The sequence below is a fragment of the Cupressus sempervirens genome, chromosome 7 (assembly GCF_028749045.1).
Source record: "Cupressus sempervirens isolate cs-2001-9-10 chromosome 7, ASM2874904v1, whole genome shotgun sequence".
Classification (NCBI taxonomy): domain Eukaryota; kingdom Viridiplantae; phylum Streptophyta; class Pinopsida; order Cupressales; family Cupressaceae; genus Cupressus; species Cupressus sempervirens.
This window is the reverse complement of record NC_143124.1, coordinates 232,128,136-232,150,315: the sequence shown is the minus strand read 5'-3', so window position 1 is coordinate 232,150,315 and position 22,180 is coordinate 232,128,136. Positions and strand designations below refer to the sequence as shown.

Sequence of the window (22,180 nt, the reverse complement as noted above, 5' to 3'; positions counted from 1 at the left end):
TTTATGTGGAAACCCAATTTGGAAAAAACCACCAGTAACATGCTACTCTTTTTCACTCTTCTAAAGTGATGCCTTGTGAAAGGCCAATCATGTTAAAGGTTACAATACACATTGTTGAATGTGACCCCGTTAAAGTATTTCAATCACCTTGTTAGGAGTAAGCCTTATTAGAGGAATTTAGACAATTCACTTGGAATGTCACCTAGTTAAAGGATTTAAAATTATTGTTAGGTCAACCTTAATCCAAAGGATTTACCATAGACTGATACAATTATTATCAGAGTGATAGTAAGACTTGATCTGATAACAACTTACAACTCCATTTGTAGATAATAGATCTTTATTTTAGTCCTCCATTCTGCTTGGCTTTCACATATTTCAACTCTGATAACTTGTTTACCCTTTAAGAATCTATACCCTTAAGCCTTCTTTCTTAACATGCCAATGTAGGCTCTCAATTATGTCACTTGATGAAGCAATACCCTTGACTCCTTGTCTTCCTTAGGTTCTCACACATAACAACCCTTGCTTCTGACTAGCCATCCCTATAAATAGCGAATTAATATCTTTTTTTATTCATTCCCCATTGTCCAATTTAGGGTTAGGACAAATTACATAGGATTCAATGAATCTACCCCGTGTTCCATATCACTTCTAGAAACTTATCCTTCAATCCGCTTTGAATTTGTCTCAAAATAGTTTACCATGAACTTTGTCCCACCAGATTATCAATCTTGGTTCACACAATCCAAGAAAATAAACTTGTCAGCTCAGATCCATCAAATTTGTGATCTTTCTAATAATGTTGGCACTTGACATTAACTTTTTTTTTATGCTTGGCACATACTACATTGTTCGACATCCTTTCCAAAATCACTCAGCATGAAGTAAAGTTTACTGGTGCTCAACATGAACTAAAATTTACTCGGCACCCACTATTTTACTTGGCATACACTAAAATGAAATTTTACTTGGCTCTAACTAATTTTTTGCTCAGCTTGCACTAACTTTTCTCTACACCTACTATCCATTCTATCAAGATTGGCAAAAAAACTTTTTTTAACTTTTTCTTCTAAACTTGTTTAGTGTAACCAACCTTTGCAACTTTAAAAATATTCTCAATGCACTATGATATCACTATCTTAGTTGATTATTGTAATCCATTTTATATCATAACTCAACCTTTCCTCTAGGTGCTATTGTTACATTTTTTGATCAAATCTTCTTCATTAATCAAATAGCTAATAGTACTTAAATCATATAAGCAATTATCTTACTAGCCAAATTTCAAGCTTGACATCAGTGGCAAAACAATGATTGAAACACATTTATCATACTTGTATCAATCTACTTTCAACAATCTCCCTCCTTGGCATTGATGGAAAACTAAACTGATCAACCAAACTAACTTGGTTCAAATAGTAAGACCAACAAAATACCAAAAAGAAAATAATTCCTTATATTAAAATCTCTCCCTCTATCAAAAACTTTCATCTTCTAAATAGGTTACAAAATTTTGTTCTTTCTTATCAACACACAATCAACATTCAATACAATCAATTCATCATTATGACTCCCTCTAAATTACTTATTCTTATATCTCCCTTCTACATTTATCTCCCTCTAAATTACTTATTCTTATATCTCCCTTCTACATTTATCTCCCTCTTACTAGGTAGATCTTCCTCATACTATGTGTTAGGCTTTCTTCCTCTTTGTTCAATCTCCAATCTCTTGTATTTCACCCTTTAGGATCTATTTTTATCTTGTATTTCTCCCTCTTTAAAAAAAATGCCAAAGACTTGTCATCTTAATAAGAAGATATAAAATTATTTAGTTTCTCTTGTGTCACCTTTCTTGTGACTAATTTTTAGTTTCATCTTTTTTATTACTTTAGGCAGTTCCTAAAGTAAGATCTAGTACATCCATTTGTAACATATGGCAATCAACTTGTTTAATGAAAGGCACTCCTTTTGTTACTTAGATAGCCTCTGATAGGGCTATCACCCTTAGTTTATCTCTTAGATACTCATGAGCATCCTTAGGTAATTTTTTGTGAAGATATCAACAATTTTCTCTTTTGTGTTAACATATTCCATCTTCACCTCTTTATCTTGAACTATTTTTCTCAAGTAATGATATTTGATTGCAATATGTTTAGTCTTTGTGCGCATCATAGGATTATTTGATATATTTATAGCACTTGTATTATCACAATAAAGTATCATTTGTTGAATTATATCTTCCTTCATACCTTTGAGTAGTTATTTGATCCATACAATGTTTGTACAATTTATAGTAGCAGCAACATATTCAGCTTCAACAGTAGATTGTGAAGTACAGTTTTGTTTCTTCCTAGTCCATGTGACCAGCCTATAGGCTCTTAATTCAATTTGTTTTTCTTATATTATAGACCATATTCCTTTGTTCATTTCAAATATCTCATTATTCTCTTTACATCCATCAAATGATTCTTCCTAGGATTAGTAGATAATCTTGCAATTATCCCTACAAATAATGCAATATCAAGTCTTCTATGTACTACATATTGTAATTTTCTAATCATAGGCACATATAATGTTTGACTCACCTCGACTGAATCATCATTCTTTGACAATTTATGTCTTGTCACCATAGGTGCACTTACTAGTTTGGAATCCTCCAATCCAAAAAAAATCAATATCTCCTTGACATATTTTGACTGAGTGATGTATATACCATATTTCATTTGATTTACTTGCAAACCCACAAAGAATTTGATCTCTCTAGACATAGACATCTCAACTTCTTACTTATTTTCATTTGCAAAAGCCTTACATAAAGAATCTTGACCTCCAAATATGATATCATTGACAAAAATTCCAAATAACAAAATAGCTTTGCCTTACTCTATCTTCATGTATAGATTTTTGTTATTATCAGTCCTTTCAAATCCAATCTTCACAAGATAATTATGAAGTCTTTCATAGCATGCTCTTGGTGCTTGTTTCAAACCATATAGAACTTTGTGTAATCTACATACCATGTTCTTATTGTTAACATCAAAAAATCCTTCTGCCTATTCTATGTAAACTTCTTCCTCTAATATGCCATTCAAAAATGTAGATTTAACATCCATTTGATAAACTTTCAGACCTTTGTATGCAAAATAAGAAAGTAGAGTTCTTGCTCCTTGCAATCTAGCAACAGGAGCAAATGTTTCTCCATAGTCAATTCCTTCTTCTTATGCATATCCTTTGTAGACTAATCTTGTCTTGTTCCTTGTGACTTCACCATTTTCATCTAGCTTATTTCGGTATACCTACTTGGTGCCAATCACATTTTTGTCTTATGATCTAGGAACTAGAGTCAAAATCATTTTATTCTCAATTTGTTCAATCTCTTATTCCATGTCTTTACTCTAGTTCACATCTTCTAAGGCATCTTTTACTATTTTGGGTTCTTTCATGCTCAACAAGCATGTATCATTTCTCAACTTGTTCCTTGTCACTGGTATAGAATTTTTATCTCCAATAATTTTTTTAGTAGGATGATGTCTCTTGACATATTTAGACAATCTTGCTTTATCTTTGATTTCCTCATTTGGTCTATCTACTTCAGAGTCACTATGTACATATCTGTTAGGTAGTTCAACATCTCTCTCATGTACACTATTCTTATAATTAGAATGTGCTTCAACTTTATTTTGTAACTTGACACCTGAATGCAACTCAGTCCTTGAATGCAACTCAACATTCATAGTATGTGTCTCAGTAGTCACTGAAATTTGTTGTTGGATTGTAGCTTGATTTGTAGGATCATCTTCAGTAGGCATACCTTCATAAAACCATACAAATGATTTGTATTCTTCTAGTTTTTTCATAAGTTCAGCCTCATATACTTCTATATATTCATCAAATTTCACATTTTGACTTTTCAGAACTTTGTTAGTGTTAGTATTTAAACACTTATAAGCTTCACTTCTTGCGAAATAACCTAGGAATATGCCTTCTTCACTTTTTGCATCTAGTTAACCATTCCTAAACTCTTTGAGAATAAAGCATTTTCTTCTAAATATCTTAAAATATTTTACATTGGGTGAGTGTCCATGCCATAGTTCAAAAGGTTTTGAATCAATACCTTACTTGACTTGTACACAATTCAAGGTATAAACAGTTGTACTTACATCTTCTCTCCAGTATTTCAAAGTAACATTTTTCTCCATCATGGGTGTCCTAGCATAGTCCATTACAGACCTATTTCTCCTTTCAACAATTCCATTTTGTGTAGGTGTTCTAGGAGAAAATATCTATCTTTTGATACCTCTACCATTAAAGAACATCCCAAACTCATTTGATGTAAATTCTCCCCCTCTGTCAGATGTCAAATATTTTAGACTTTTACCTATTTCCTTCTTGACTCTTTCTAAGTACCATTTAAACAATTGGAAAGCATCAGATATTTGTTTTAGAAACATAACTATCATCATTCTAGAATAATCATCAACAAGTAGCATAGTGTACTTATCTCTTTTGTAGCTTTGCACTTCAATTGGTCCACACAAGTCAATATGAACAATCTCAAGCATTCCTTTAGAGATATAAATTTTAGTCTTAAAACTTAACTTAGATAGTTTTCCCAACTGACATTGTTTGCACATTATGTTATCAGGCTTCTTCAACTTAGGCAATCCTCTAACTTTTCGCATATTGTTGATGCTAACCAAGTTATCAAAATTAACATGATATAACCTTTTGTGCCATAGCCACACATCATCAAATTTTACAATTAGACAAGTATCATCCTCTATATCAACATAGAATAGATTATTGCTAGTTTGATCACCCTTTCCAATTAGTTTTCCATCAATATCATATATCATAGAAATCTTATTTGCAAACTCAACCTTACATCCTGAATTATTCAATTGTGACATACTCAACAGATTATAGTTAAGCCCTTCAACATAGTGAGCATTGTCACATAAAATGTTTTCTATGATCTTGATAGAACCTTTTTCCTTTTATCAAGCATGGTGCATCATTACCAAATCTTACACTATTTCCATCATAACAATTCAAGGTAATGAATTACTTTTATCTCCAGACATGTGATGTGAACATCCACTATTAATGATCCATTTGTCATTATTGTTCACACAAGACACAAGTCCATATGCATCATCTTTGTCAAATTCATCCTTCACTGCAACATACACCACTTCATCATCATGTTCATCAGATTCATCTTTTATTTCCTTTTCAACAATGTAGCAAGACTTCTTGTCTTTGTCTTTGTAATCCTTGTTTTCTTCATCTCTTCTACCTACCAAACCTTCATAGCTCAAAAGAAGTGAGTCTACCTAGCAAGCCTTCAAGAGATAGATTATTCCCTAGTATACATCTCATTTCTTGTATTGTAAAAACTCTAAAAGCATATATAGGAAGAAGTGTTCTTAAAAAAATTCTTAGTACAATATCATCATCTATTGTACTAGTAGCTCCTCTTATTGCATTAACAACATCTTTTATCCTTGAGCAATATTTTCAACTTCTTACATTCTCATATCATCAAACTTATCTCTGAGACTTTCAACTTTGGATCTTAAAACATTCGTCTCTCCTCCATAGATGGTGTGTAGAGAATTCCACATTTTCTTTGCATTGTGAATACTTTTGATACAATCAAATTCGGCATAGCTTAGAGTAGAGGAAATTTTCAGCATTGCTTGGTTATGTTCTTTTTTATTTTTTATGTCCTTAGTAGTTAGGGATCCAGCAAGATCAATATGCTCAGTAGTAATGGTAGATTGTACATGATCTCCAAGTCTTCCAAGGTGTAGCTTCATCAAAAAAATTCATGCAGGAAAGTTATCTCTATTAATCTTAGGTACATCTATTTTTGACATCTTGATCCTTTTACTTCTAGTACCTTCAAACTAGTCCTCTTAAGTAGATGACTCTGATACTAATTGTTGGAATTCTTTAGAATAACTGAGGCGGGGATGAATTAGTTATCCTAGGATAAACAAAAGTTTTCATAGATTATTAAACCCATAAAAAAATTATCATTATGCATGCATCCATAAGATTATGCAATCACTTAAAACTTGTAGGTTACTATCAAATCAATTTGCATAAATGTAAGCATGAAACATAATAGATTCAGCAACACAATTGACACAATGATTTATGAGGAAACCCAATTTGAGAAAAACCACTAGTAACAAGCTACTCTTTTTCACTCTTCTAAAGTGATGCCCTATGAAATGCCAACCCTATTAAAGGTTACAATATACACTGTTAAATGTGACCCTGTTAAAGGATTTCAATCAGCCTATTAGGAGTGAACCTTGTTAGAGGACTTTAGACCATTCATTTGGAATGTCACCAGGTTAAAGGATACAAAATGAATATTACGTCAACCTTAATCCAAAGGATTGACCCTACACTGATACAAATATTATCAGAGTAATAGTAAGGCTTGATCTGATAACAACTTACAACTCCATTTGCAGATTGTAGATCCTTTTTTTAGTCCTCCATTCTACTTGGCTTTCACACATTTCAGCTTTGATAGCTTGTTCACCCTTCAAGCATCCATACCCTTAAGCCCTCTTTCTTAACATGCTAATGCAAACTCTTAATCAAGTCACTTGATGAAGCAATACCCTTGACTCTTTTTCTTCCTTAGGTTCTCACACATGACAACCCTTTCTTCTAACCAACCATCCCCATAAATAAAGGATTAAGATATTTTTTCGTTCATTCTCCATTGTCCAATTTAGGGTTATGAAAGATCAGGTAGGCTTCAATGAATGTACCTCTCATTCCATATCACTTCTAGAAACTTCTCCTTCAATACTCTTCAAATTATCCTCAAAATAGTTTACCATGAATTATGTGTCACCAGCTCATCAATCTTATCTTCCACCTAGTTCATACAATCCTAGAATATAAACTTGTTGGCTTAGATCCATCAAATTTATCATCTTCCTAATAATTCTGGCACATGGCATTAACTTTTTTCTAATGCTCATCACATACTGTGTTGTTTGGCATCCTTTGAAAAATTATTTGGCACAAACTAAAGTTTACTAGTACCCAACATCAACTAAACTTTACTCGGCATCTATTGTTTTTCTCGACATACACTAAAATAAAATTTTACTCAGCTCCAACTAATTTTCTACTCAGCTTGCATGGACTTTTCTTGACACCTACTATCAATTTGGTCAAGCTTGGTAGAAAAACTTTATTCAACTTGTTCTTCTAAACTTGTTTAGTAGAACCAGCCTTTGCAACCTTAAGTAGATTTTCAATGCACTATGATATCATTGTCTTATTTGATTCTTGTACTCCTTTTCATATCATAACTCAACCTTTCCTCTGGGTGCTATTGTTACATCTTTTGGTCAAATCCTCTTCATCAATCAAATAGGTAATTGTACTTAAATCATATAAGAAATTATCTTACCAGAAAAATAGTAGTTTGACATCAGTGAGAAAACAATGATTGAAACACATATATCATACTTGTATCAATCTGGTTTCAACAATCTCCTTCTTCAACAAGATTTATGCAAATATCATTACTTTCATTTTATAAAGTCAAAAAAGAAATTTAAAAGCAATAAGATGATACTGGAAAGGCATTGGAAAAATTGTAGAGAACATTGACTACACCATCTCAATTGCAAGTTACCAATGTTGTAGATGACTTGAATTCGGTAATTGAAGAATTTGAATTGTATTTTACTACATTGATTGACACAAAAAAATAAGATCATAGAAAGAGTTTTAATTTTCATGATTCCAAAATATGTGTGTGACTACTAATAATAATATTGAAGGGTAAAAGCATAAACCTATGTCACTTTTTTATTAAGGAATCAAGTAAAACTATTTAACTTAAATGACATAAAACTTCTATTATTATTTATAATTTCAAAATTAACTAAACTAATTATATGTCCAAAAATAGATAAAGTTCAAGATAGTTATTTTTAATGATAATATTTAATAAGAATTGATAATTTTTATAATTTTAAAGGATGATCTTATAGTTGTTGAAAAATGATGAAAATGAGGGGTCTAGTTCCCATGACAAAACTATATGGAAATAAGTCATTTTATCTTTAAAATTAGATTATATTATAGAACACACATATATCTATATCACTCAAAAATAAAAATTGATTTTTGACATATATTTTCTCTTTTATAATAATTCAAATTTAAACTCATCTAATATCGATAGTTTTCATCTCCAAGCACATTTTTCAAAATAAATATATTCTAACCAAAAGAAAAATTATACATCTTGAAAGAGGAATATCTCATCTAGAATGTCATCTACTATTTAATTTTTTTAAAATAAGATTTAGGTTTTTTTTTAATTCTCAAAATCAATATCATCTCAAGTGTTAAAACAAATACTTCAAGTATTTTTTTAATTGTAATATAACTATATCTAAATAAAATACTATAAAGTCTATATGAGGATATTTTTAACTTTGACCTATATAAAATCATGTTTATGTGTTATTAAACAATATCATTAAGAAGATAAGAGCTGTGGAAATGTCAGTTGTATAAAATAATTCTAGTTATTTAGTAATTTTTGTATTAAGCATAGTAAGATCAAAAATCATACATAAAGTTTGAAGGAATATAGCTCAACAGAGGAAAAGCCTCACAAAAAGAAAGGAGGAATTGCATACAATTTGAGCAAAAGAGAGAGCACAAGAAGCAACTAATGAAGAACATCTACATAGGTATCCATCCATGCTGTCCAACCCATAGTGACTTCCATCCAAACTAGGTTCTTCTAATCTTGTATTTGCTTTAGCATATATATCGTGTTACTAGTGAAACTCCAGGGTGTCCTCTTGAGTTCCTTGTTGATGCATTTAACAGATTGATTGAAAAGGTTAATATTATCCAAATAATGTCTCCATATGTGCCCATCTTTAATCTCGTTAGAAAAGAAGGTAGCACAACCATCTTTGAGTAGCCTTTTGAACTTTGACTTACTGGTTCTCATCATAACTTGGACCTGCAAAAAGATTTTAAAATAAGTGAGACTTTGAAAAGACTTAGTAAGTAGCCTAGCTATATTTTGAAACCTTTCTTCATTTTTGCACTTCAAAATCTGCCACAAAGTGTTAGCTGAGAGGATATCCCAAAAAATGTTAACATCTTTTTTAAAATTACAAATAAAACCAATAATAATTTCAAAAATGGTAAAAGAAGTGGGAATAGATATACCAAACATAAGCCAAACCTCTTTGGCAAAACTACATTCAAATAAAATATGTCTTCCCTTTTCTGGGACTCTATAGATGCTGCAATAATTAGTATTAGAGAAGGATCTTCTAGTAGGAAGCTTGTTAAGAATAAGAAACCATTTTAAAAATTTGATTTTAGGATCAATAGAACTTTTTCAAAGATAATCAAACTGTTTCATCCAAGCATGAATGTCCAAATCAGTATACCAAGTGTTATAAATATGGTTTATAATATCTTCATTGTGATTAATAACTTTGTAAATATCCTTAGCTTTGAGTTTAGAGATAATTATACCACTAGGCCATTTAATTTTTAGATAACTGTCAGAATCAACATGACATAAGGTAGGGATATCTTTACTACCCTTAACAATCATATTATAAGTTTTGTTATGAACATTGGGAAGGTTAAATTTATTCTTTAATTCATCCCACTAAATAAGGGCATCCTTCTCAAAGATATCAGCAAATTGATTGATCCCATGGTTAGCCCAAAACTTGGCAGAGCAGCATTGGGTAAGAGCAAGGGGTTTGTTGCCCAACTAAGGTTCCACCAAATGGACCTTTCTCCATGGAGGGTATTCTTATCAATGAAATCCTTTTTCATTATTAAAAGAGTTAATGGATTGCTCAATCTCCTCAAGAGTTAAAGGTTTCTCAAGGAAGGAAGAATTATTATCTAAAATCCTTTTGGGATAAAGACCTCTAATGATCATATGGGCACTGATTTGGATTCCATTAATTAACTTTTTTCTAGTGCCCATATGATCATTAATTAACAATTTATCAATATTCTCTTTGGCCTATTTTTACTTAATAAGATTGAAAAGGAACTTACTACACCTATCCCCAAATTGGAGCTAATGGGCTCTTGATTGAACCCTAGCTCCCAAAGCTTTAAGATGTTGATGATTCCTAAGAGCATTCTTAGCATTCACCATTTGAAAACACAAATAAGGATCATCAAAGTTATTTTCAATAGCCAACTCTGTATTATAGAGATTATTATTCAGCCAAGACTCTTTATGTCTACAGTCTTTAGCTCTCTTCTGACCCATAGTTTTGAGTAACATTTGCCAAGCAACAACATTCATCCTCCATTTATCATTATGAGACAAGGAAGGATAATACAAATCATTGATAAGCCTAATTATGGAAATAGTAGCAAAGGTGGCCTCATCTTTCAGAAGATTAGTATTGAGAATGAACTTATGGTAATCTTGATTATTGCGGATCGAGGAAGGGCCAAAACTGATAGATATGGAGATAGGATGATGATCCAAAAGGGTATACGGGGAAATACTCACATGACTATTATGCTTATCAAGAAGAATAGAAAAAAAAATTTCTATTAAGATAAAATTGGTCTAGCCTAGAATAAATTTTGGCTTGGCCTTTCTAAAAGTTGCACCACATAAACCAAAGCCCTGGGTTGGTATATCTAGACCACTTAAGGGATCAAATAAAGATTTAGTATTTTTTAAATTTATTACAAGCATTTATTTCTTGCTCTTTCTAGGAGAAGGAAAGACCTCCCATTTTATCTTCCTAGCTTTCTATCATGTTAAAATCACCTCCAAAAAACAAAGGAATATTCAGAAGCAAGCTGGGCCAAGACCAAAAAGAAGCTATTTCAATATATTCATTAGTAGCATAAACAACACATATGCCAAATTCCATATTATTATAGTTCAAAATCAACCAAATAGCTCTATTACAGGGAGAGATCCCATAACTTTTAATCTGAGGACCCCATTTTGGGATAAGTAAGATAGCTACACCTCCTCTTCCTGGAGGGTGATTAGTGTGTATTTTAATCGCATGTTTCCAAATAAAATTAAGATTGGATTCCAAACAGAATGTAGTAGCTTTAATTTCTTGCAACATGATTAAATCAATATTACCCTAGCACTGAGAAAATTCTTAACCAAAAATTTCCTATCAAGACATTCAAGTCCTCTAATATTGCAAGAAATGTAATTCATTGAGACAGAATTTTAGAAATGGATGCTTCAAACTAAATTATCCTCCATAGAAGGATTATTAATAGAGACTAAATTGTTTTGAGCCTTATTACCTTTGCTTTATTTTTTGGAACTAGGGGGTCTCCCTTTCCTCTTTGAAGTGGAAAGATTCTCACTTTTAAACATGGGAGGGGAGACATTATCCAGTATTAAAGGTTGGCTTTTAATCATAGAGAAAGTAGCTAGTATGACTTCTACATAACACTCATCTAAAATTACCTAGAAGCTTTTAAGAAGAAGCTTTGGAATGGAGGGAGTATTAATAGCTGAAGAGATGGGAGTGGAAGGCTTGGAAGACTTCTGCACATGAACAATCATATTACCCATAGGAGCTAATGGGAAAACTAACTTGTTGGGGGCTCCAATGTTTTTACTCGACCAATTCTTCCTCTTTTTTATGACAGATTGAAAGCCATTAGCATCTATGATGCTAGTAATAGAGACATTTTGCAAGGATGGAGGTGGCATATATGGGAGGGGGAGAGATTGCAAACAAAAAAATGGAGGAGGCAAAGAGTTGAGTTTATCGGTAGTGGACACATTTATGTTGGAGGTAGAGGGGGTGTTCAAGGGCTTAGGATTTTTCAGAGTCTTGCTCTTAATGATAGGGTAATCTCTCCTAAGATGCCCTTCCTTTTTGCAAAGAAAACAAGCATTCAATCCACCTAGGGTTTCGATAGGGCAAGAGATTACTTCATCAGCAATATAAATGGTAACTTCTTTAGGAAGATCAATACCAAGTTCCAGGGCTAAAAGAATCCTAGCATCAAGGTGAGGGACCAATCTTGCCAAGTCATCCATGCATAGGAATTTGCCAATGGGTTCCACAAGCTAGGGGATGAATCTCCTTAGAAAAGGAGGAATGTTCTTGACAAGGACCCATCTGGGGGCCGAAAGAGTAATGATTTCTTCTAAATTGGCTTCAGCATTCCAAGCCAGAGCTCAGAATGTGGTGCTACCCACACTCCAATACTCTTTTTTAAGAACAACAAGCTGAGAATCAAGATTATTGATAAAAATAACAAATAAACCTCTTTGTATCTACCAGCAAAAAGAAATCTAGTAAGCAAGCTTCAAATTCCAATAGTTATAAAACCAATCATCTAAAAAAATTCTAGTATGCACTTTATCAATTTCAACTGCAGAGAAGAATATGGTGGTATTTTTTAATCTCTCTTTTTCATTTCTCATCTTAGCCAACATTTCATGGTTAGGAATGACATGAAACACAAAAGGTTCCTCAGAGTACTTACCATTTGTGAGGTTTTTGTCATGAGGAGATTTGGTGAAGTGACCACAAGAGACTAGCGCAGGAACCAAACCTGAAACTACTTTCAAGAAGGATTTAGGCTTAATATTGGCAATGTCATTGTCTCTGGTAGCATTTCTACCATTGTTAATAGAAAAAACCAAAAATTTCATGGCATGGTTAATACCACTTGGTACAGACGGAGTAAATGAAGAAATAAATTCAAATTGCTTGGGAGAGGAGCGATTGCACCTTAAACTGTCCTTATTTACCAATGCATGTTCGGAGTTACCTCTTAATGCCACCACCATTCCATCTCCTTGGTCCCTGGAAAGGGAAATGTCACCAATAGGGATAGCCAGTGGTTCTTTGTCAGACATGGTGGGGATCGGTAAAAGTTTTACCTACCAAATTTAGCAGCATCTGCTAAATGAAAACCTACCAAAGATTGCACAAAACCTGCTAAAAATTGCTAAAATTGCAGAGCCAAAAATTCACAAAACCTACTAAAATTTTCCTACTATCAATTTCTTAGAATCCATATATATCAATTCTTTAGTAATTGGACACAAACTAGTGTAAAATATCTAGTTAAGAAAAAAATTCTTATTGGAAAAGCGTGAGAACATATATAACTTAGCTAGAATGAACTTAGCTATATCATAGGTTTGAAAAAACTTGAATTTTAAATAGAAATACTTAAATTTAGTCGTTCTAATTAGTCATCCTAAAAGGTGACACAACTTTGTACTTTTACTATCAAGTTATTGATCAATTTGTTTAAGGCATCAAATGGTGTATAAGGAAAGAAGATCTATATAACTTGGATCAGGTTAAGGACTATGTAGAAGATGTCACCCACTATATCAAATAAGATAAAGATATACTAGAGAATCTAGCAAAATATTTTTAACATGAGGTGAGTATTACTAAATTAGTCAAGGCAATAAGCAAGATTTATGATACAATAAGTATACTTCAAAAGGAAAAGGATAGAATATTGGGAATTATTTTAATATTGAATAATTACTTTAATCTAAAATTAGATATTCTAAAAAAGGATCTTGACACTTTGGAAGCATCAAAAAGATCATATGAATCATTCATTCATATACATCTTAATGAAGCAAGGGTAAAATCCTATGATATTTGTATTTTTATTTATGTAGATCATCAGTAAATAAGACTTGGAATATGGTTTATGAAAAATTATGAAGAATATTTTTAGACATCTTAATCAATTTAATCTAGAGAGCTTTTAGGCACTAAAACTATAAATTGTATATAAGAAACTCACCATTATTATTGACGTTAAAGGAGGAGCGATAGACTATGAAAAATATATAAGAAAGATGGAGTAGTAGCTAATGTGTATGTACATAGGGGGAGAAAGGATATAGTGAAAGATAAATTTGATTTATTTATGTATGAGGAAGATATATTTTTTGATGGCCACAATTTTGATGGTTTTGAAATTTTGAAGTTTTGAAAACTTAGCCAATTTTTACTGAGTATTGCCATCAATGCCAAGGGGGGAAGATTCTATGAAAGTGTGAAAAGGTAAGTATTAGGATATAGTCAGCAATTGAAACGCGTTCATGGTTGAGGTCTCTTAGATTGAAGATATTAATTTGATATGATAATGGGAGAAATTGTGTAACTATAATAGAGGAAAACATGGTACTATGATATTGTTTCCATCAAGGAACTTCATTGGAAGAAGATATAGGGTTATAGTTTTTGAATGTGGTAGAACAAGGAGGATACATAATGTATCTATTTTCTCTTATATGAGTTTTAGCATATATTTTGGATGTGAGAAGATATTTCATTATTATAGAGGAACAATATGCAAGATAAAATGATTATTTTGGCTACTTCATATTGAACTTACTTGTTAATTCAAGGGTTTGGGAATATAAAGAAAATATTCAAGATGTTATTACCTTACTTATAATATTTTAATAATATATTTTAAAAAATTTGAAGTCATTTATTTAAGCCAACCAAACAAAGAATTGAGAAAAATGGTATAAAGGAACAACTTTTTAATTAGCAAAGATAAAAATGATTATGCAATGCTTGTGATATGAATTCTTTATTTATTCTGGATAGGCTTTGTTTTGATGATCAGAGAAAAAAACAAGCATATGGGCATGATAAAATGATAGGAACAAAAAGGACTAATCAGATATTTGATATATTAGTATAGTCACCTTTTGGTATTTCTCTATACTACTTGTAAAGTTGTATATTTTTGTAGAGTTGTAAGATCATTTTGTAATACAACTTCTAATAGGGTTGAGGCCACTAGCAAGTTTAAGTTCTCTAACAAGGACATATATACTATATATGTATGTAATATACTCCTAACAAGGTCAAAACCTCTTACGACATACTTTTTATTAGTGGATCACTTTGTGGGTGTCATCCCCACCAATGTTCCCATTCATAATGGTTTTTCTAGTTTTAAAAATATGATATTATCATTTACTTTGTGTGACTCTTGTTATCAATATTCAGTTTAGCTATTTATGCATGTCTATGGTTTATTTATGAAATCCATTATTGGGGACAAATTATTATTAAACTAATCCCCTTGTCACCCCTATCTGTATTCCCTATTTTTAATAAATTTATTAGAGTGAAATTATTAGACCTACATTTAGGATAACTATTAATCCCCAATATTAAATCGATGAATAATTGCATTTCAAAAAGGTCATTAGGATCCACATTTTTTTTTAAACCTAGATATTGTCTAATTGGACTACACTATTCTACAATATTATTTTCTCACAAATATCTTTTTGTGATAACTACAAAAAATGTTTGTATTGTAAAGATCATAGAAGAACCTCACAACATAAAATATAGGCCTTGAAGATAATAGAAGTTTAAAACTCCTTCTCATCAGGATCTCAAAAATGTGGAGACTATATTTTCTTTAGCCTCAACATTAATGAAATCCCAAGAAGTCAACTCACCCTTGTTCTAGCTCATGTGTACTACTATTTTGATGAGATACAATAATTAAGATAACTAGATTAATTAAATTTTTGTTTCAGTATATAAGTAAAATACTATGTAAATTACAAGAATTGAATCACATAAACAATGCTAATAAATTGACATATTTTGACTATCAATAGAAAAGATACATGTGTTGGCATTAATAATCATACTTTAAAAATTCATTGCCTCGAATAAAATCATGTAAGGTAGGGAAAGTAATGTAGATGTTGGAAATTCATGTAGAACACTTTAATTATGCATGGATAGGGTACATGAAATGAGGTATTCCATTTTAAATCTAACTGAACTACTTGAACTAAAACAATCATGGCAATAGTAAATAAATATATATGATTATATGATAGATATAACAAAAATGAGTAAAGAAAAGAGGAAAAACAAAAGTAAGAAGAAGATTCTTGTGACTTATTCCTTCTTGTTCTCCAAAACTAACGCTTACTAAAAAAACAATTGGGCTATTTGGAAACTAGCCTTAGAGAATTTTCGATTTTGGTGATTCCACCTCCCCATAAGCCAATTACAAAGACAATTAATGATGTATAACTAAGAAGATAATAGAAAAAATAGTTATTATAAAAATGTGATTATGACAGTGTGATATACTAATATAAGTAAAATCAAAAGTACGGAAAGAATCCATTATTAAGTCATGAAGCCATAGATCAATTGTGTAAAGGAAAGGTGAAAAATATCACAAAGTCAAGATCTTGTGAATATCAATAGGTTGTATAGAAACTTCCCAAATACAAGGATGAACTAAAAAAATTGTGAGAAAATTATGGAATAAGTTCCCAACTACTAAGAAGAGCCAAAGTCTTTAGAAGATTATTGAATGAATTTGAAAGATAAAGTTTTAAACTACCAAAATGTTTCTCATCATTGGGGATTAGTGTTTAGAGTTATTACACATCAAGGGTGGTAGTTATAATGTTTCAATGGCTCACAACACATTTGGAAATTCACAGGGAAAGAATTGATTACAAGGACATCTTCAAAGCATCCATGCATCTCATGTTAACTAAGCTACATGGTCAAGAACATTGATAAACACAGACAAGGGATATGGAGAAACATGGAGGCTTATTTGGATTTTAATTTTTTTCTTAGGTAGGAACATTTCATAATGGTAAATTCTACCATGTGCAATTTTACAGCACCATGGAGTGATCTTTTAATATTGTGACACTTTATGTCATTACATTCGGGCCTTATTTCAACAACCAACATGGACTTTTCTTGGGCAAGAGACTACAACACAATGGTGAATTGTGAGCCTCTTATCTATGAGGTTTTTCGTTCAAGTCTATTCGAGCTCAATAACTATTAATAATAATTAATCACAATAGATAATTAATCCTAGCTTCAGCCTCTTACAGATGAAAAGAAGGGGGAAAAAAAAGGACTTTTCTTAGTGCATCAACTTTTACTATCATGAATAATTAACAGTTCAAACTATTATGTCATTTTCACTTCATTCACATATATTCCTTCTCTTTCCAACTCTTTATATGCTTATAATCTAGAAAGCTATGGTTATTTATCTGATCATGTGATTTCCCAAACTTTGGTTACTATGATGGCTCCTACTAATAATCCCAAATAGTTGTTTAGTGGTAATTTGGTTAGTGGTTTATTTCCTTTTCCTTAATTGAGAATGCAAATAGTTTAAGGCATACTCTTCATTACCTTCATAGTTTCTTTTACACCTATAGTTTGAGTATCCAATGGAAAAATAACTTGTGCTATAAGTAGTCATTTCTCCCTAAGTTATGTTCATTAATATATTCATTTTTCTTACTAATCATTCAAAGCATTTAGTTTTAAGGCATTCCCTTTCCTTTTTAACCTTCTCATTTTACCCTAGATACCAAGTTATTATAGACAACAACAACAACAATAACAACAATGACAAGAATAATAATAATAATAATAATAATAATAATAATAGGGACTATATTATTGACATGTCTTTTAATTCTTTTATTGTTTGTTCTTAGAGACTTGTTTTGTGCTTATAATGATAGGTATCGAGGATTTCATATAGTTTATCAAAAATATTGGTATCATATCAACAATCACTTCATGTTTGTCACAAGTTTTAGTGTCTTTCCAATAGTAATGAGGGCTTAGGATCACTTCAAATATATCAAAAAGATAGTACGTTGAACATTAAGGGTTTGTTTGGCTATGGAAATAAGAATATGGGAATAGGAATAAGTATTCTAGAAAAAGTTATTCTAGAATAGAAAATAAGAATATGTGATCATTTTATTGTTTTTTTTCAAATTTTGATGGGGAATTCATGGAGCCAAAAATTAATGTTTTCTAAAATAAATAAAAATAGAATAGAAATACATATTTCAATTCCACCTATTTAGGTGAAATTGCAAATGCTCATTTTCAGCCCAAAATTGGAATGCATATTCCTATTCACAATTCCAATTTGGTGCACCCAAACAGAGAATTTGAAATTTTAAGAATTAACATTTTCCTATTCCACTCATATTCTCACTACCAAACGGACTCTAAATGAATACATGTTGAGAATATAGAGTTGGAGGCTACACTATTTTTTTTTGTGAGCTTCACATAGCCTATATTATCCTAGTTAATTAACCCATGAGATCACAATATATTTGTGAGAAGTTATTATTGATATGAATGTCATGGCTCTAGAGCCGCGAGAAGTAGAGATAATGTCATCCACAAATAGTACACACCTTCCATCTCTTATAATGAGTGTGGCTCCCCTTGTTGCCTAAGCCTTGGTAAGCCTCATTTGTTTGAGCTAGTCATTTCTATGTTTTGTGCTGAAATACATTAAAATAATACTTAATAGCAAAAAGGGTCATATTAGGGAGTCAGAGCCATTAATGATAATTATGTATCTAATCATTTTTGTGATAGAATTGATAAAAAAGAGTCTCACTCCTAATAATGTTGTGTTGGCTACTTAATTTTTTTATATTTACAATTAAATCTTTACAAAAGATTTTTTTAACATTAATATGAATAAAATTTTAGATTATTTATATAAATTATTTTAAAGTATCATATATTCATAATTTAATTGACTATAAATTATTTATAGCTACAACATAACTAATTGTGAACCTTAAGTTCGAGTCTAATCGTACTGAACACACAATAACAATTACTCTATGATGTTTAAACCGTTAGCATAAGTCTTGTGTACAGTCACATATTTCTATGATATCGTTACCTGATTTTTGAAATATATCAGACATTATTTAATAGCAGCTGATCCTCTCTGCATAACTTACAGGTGCGGATTCCATCAACTCTCAGGATGGTGAATTTGAAGACAAAGATGGCTGAAGATTGCATTAAATTTCAGAGGCTTGTACCAAAATCATGCAAGATTGTAGAGGTGGATATGAGCGGCTCCGCTGTTCAGGATCTGGGCAAAGATTATTGTGAATTACATGCTCTGGAAAGGCTAATTCTCCACAAATGTGATAAGATAGCGAGTTTACCAGAACGGTTTGGAAAATTCCGATTGTTGAAGATATTGGATCTAAGCTACTGTAATGAATTGACAAGCTTGCCATCAAATTTTGGCTGGTTGAGTGCTCTTGAGAAGGTCAACCTTTCCTTCTGCAAGCAATTACAATATCTTCCAGACAGTATGGGTTTGCTAAGTTCTGTGAAGGAAATTAATTTGTCACATTGCAAGAAAATAGAGAATCTTCCTAAGAGCTTCGTGAATCTGTCCACATTGCGTGACCTCCAGATGAAGGCGTGTAGTCGCCTCCGAGAGCTGCCAGAAGGATTTGAAAAGTTAACCCTCAAGAAACTGTCTTTGGAGTCGTGTAAGCGACTAAATGTTCTTCCTAAAGTGGCTGGACAACAAATATTCTCGGAAACGACGGTGTCTCTTAGTTGTTGTTTGAGCATATCAGAAGTTTCAATAGGTTTCATGAACCTCATCAAGGCCAAGGTAGAGCATCTCATTTTAGCTGACTGCACCAGTTTGCAAACCCTTCCGGAGGAATTCGCCAGGGAACTGAGTCGTCTGAAAACCCTCAACTTGAGTGGCTGCAGAAGTCTTCTTCGCCTCCCAAAGGGTTTGAAGAACCTTCAATGCCTTGAAAAGTTGAATCTGAGCTCATGTGTGAAATTGGATGAGACCACTATTGTTCTTCGGCGCATGAAATCATTGATAGAAATTAATCTGTCAAACTGCCCGAATTTGACTGGGACCTGTTTGAAACGATTGAGTAAGCTAAAACGCCTGCAATTTCTCGACATTCATGAAAGCCCAAATCTGATCGAAGAGTGGGAGCTGATAACCGGACAAAACACAGACTGGAACTTCACAGTGGCGACTAGGCAGCTTGCTTGTGATTCTCCTCATCCACGTTCTCTTCGACAGTTTTCAGTATGTTTTCTTTTGCATTGTGTTATTGAATTTAAGCTAATAGTGTTCAAGAGTCAAAGTTGTGTCACTTTCCTTGTAAAACTGATTTAATCTACATACATGAATAAGGTGGTAGCTATCCTTGATAGAATGTACTGTTGACTCATTTTTAAAATAGAAAAAAATCTAACATAATTTTACCAAATTTTCAGTAAAATCTGAATAATTTCTAAATAAAGAATAAGAAATCTGAAAAAAAATCAATGCATTTCCACAGATATCAAAAAAAATTTAATATTTTTATTTTGTTATGCATTATTTTAAGAGCTTAATCCATTCCAAATGAAAATTAGTCCTAATATCGAATTTTGTATGAGGACAAGGGTACTCCGTACTCAGGGTACCTGTAGGTATCATTATTTTTCAAATTAAGGGTACTTGGGTGCCTTACATATTTTTAAATATTTATAGAAAATCTTAAAATATGAATGATGTCAAGGATTTTTCAAAATAAGAATAGTGATAAAGTTTGCAGATGTAATATATTAGTTTCAGTTTCAGATTTGAAATGTGTAATAATAATATATGATAAATGTTTAAAAACAGAAAAAAGAAAGTAAACTATAAATATGAACAAAAAAATCATGAATCATATAACAATGACATATTATAAATGATAAACTTTTGTAAGAACAGTGATAAAGTTTATTGTTAATAAATATTGTATCAAAGTTTAAAACTTGATAAACAACTAGAACATAGATACACATCCTCCCAGGTGTGGGTACACATACCCATACCGTCTATAGCTAATATCTTATCGAGCATGGTAAAAGGTTGAAAATACCCATAATATATTGTGGAATTGACTATTACATATAAAGGCGCCATAATTCACTTCTGTGTGTATTTTCGTGCAGGAGTTGAGCGTTGCCAAAGTGAACAAACAGTCCCCATTTTTCATTGACAAATGGTTTTTCGCATATGTGAGCGGACAGCCATTTTGTCCGTCAACTCTCGAAGAGGGCAGTACGGTGGCTGTTCTTTTTTACCACTCTCATGACGATGAAGAGTTGGTTACACTTGGAAACATTCTTGATAATCTGCAGATGACTTGCAGAAAGTTGCAAGTACTTCATGTGGGCAGCTTTGTAACCGCACTGCCAAGGGAGTTCGCTGGCCGGCAGCGCATCTGTAGCTGTGATAATTATGAAGCCGAGGTGTTCTTTCAAAGACAATTGTGCGCGACTGAGTCCTTCGATGAGAATGCTGACTATCTCATGATCTTAAGTGAGGTCGTGGTCTCAGACAAAGGAAAAGCCCTCTCACTCTGGAAAGGCATTACAAAGGATAGTTTAGATGACTTTAAAGCAGTGCCTCCTACAGAGGAATATTTCCGCTTCAAGGAGCTCGTTGAAGAAACTCAGAGCAGCAATGTCAAGTTGCTTAGAGCATTGTTACTCACAAAGGAAGCAAACTTCCTCATCGGGAAAGATGGTCAGGTATACATGTTTAAACAATTTAATCCTCTCCAATGATAAATCACTGATATGAATATGCAAGTTTGTCCCATTAATTCTTTCTTTGGTGAACCGCAGGTGGGAATCAAAAACCTTGAAAATAAATCTATTTTCTTGTTAATATCTTGACTTGATAAGTTTGAAGACGAGCAGAAGACTTTCCAAAATGTGTATGAAAATTTGAAGCGAAAAATACAAGATAAGCCTACAGGAAAAAGCGATGGCTTTGAAATGGTGTGGATTCCAACAGTAAGTCATGGCAGAGGCACGCCAGCTCTTTATGCAAATTTGGTACAAAAAACAGCATGGCCGTCCATTGCAAATCCGTGGTGCATGAATCCTTCAGCAAGCCGCTTTTTGCGGATGCAGTCCAGCCCGGATAAACTGCCCTTCTTCATTGCCATTTCTCCTGAAGGACAAATTCATTTCCAGAATTTCATTCCTGTCGATGACGACGATGAAATCCAGGCCTTGCACGATTATATAACCATGACAAAATAGTTGTGGGTCACATAAACAATGAATATTTCCCAAACAATTTGGACTAAGCGAATACCTTGCTGCGGCAGATTAGATTTCTTTCTCAGCTAGGAAAATAGTTTCAACATCAAACTACATTCTAGATAAAATATTGGATTTTAGAAATGGATATATCAATAGTGTCAACGTCTGGTTGGGGTCATGTTTGGTTTGACAGAAAAC

At 32.2% G+C, this 22,180-nt stretch overlaps 1 protein-coding gene across 1 annotated transcript; it reads left to right on the top strand.

Annotated features, from left to right (window-relative positions):
- The first annotated feature begins 18,908 nt into the window (after positions 1–18,908).
- On the top strand, positions 18,909–21,692 carry LOC149546359 (uncharacterized). The gene is made up of 3 exons (XM_089793962.1): positions 18,909–19,979; positions 20,879–21,460; positions 21,557–21,692. The coding sequence occupies exons 1-3, from the start codon at positions 18,909–18,911 to the stop codon at positions 21,605–21,607; spliced, it is 1,704 nt and encodes a 567-aa protein (XP_089650088.1). The 3' UTR covers positions 21,608–21,692.
- Positions 21,693–22,180: the final 488 nt, after the last annotated feature.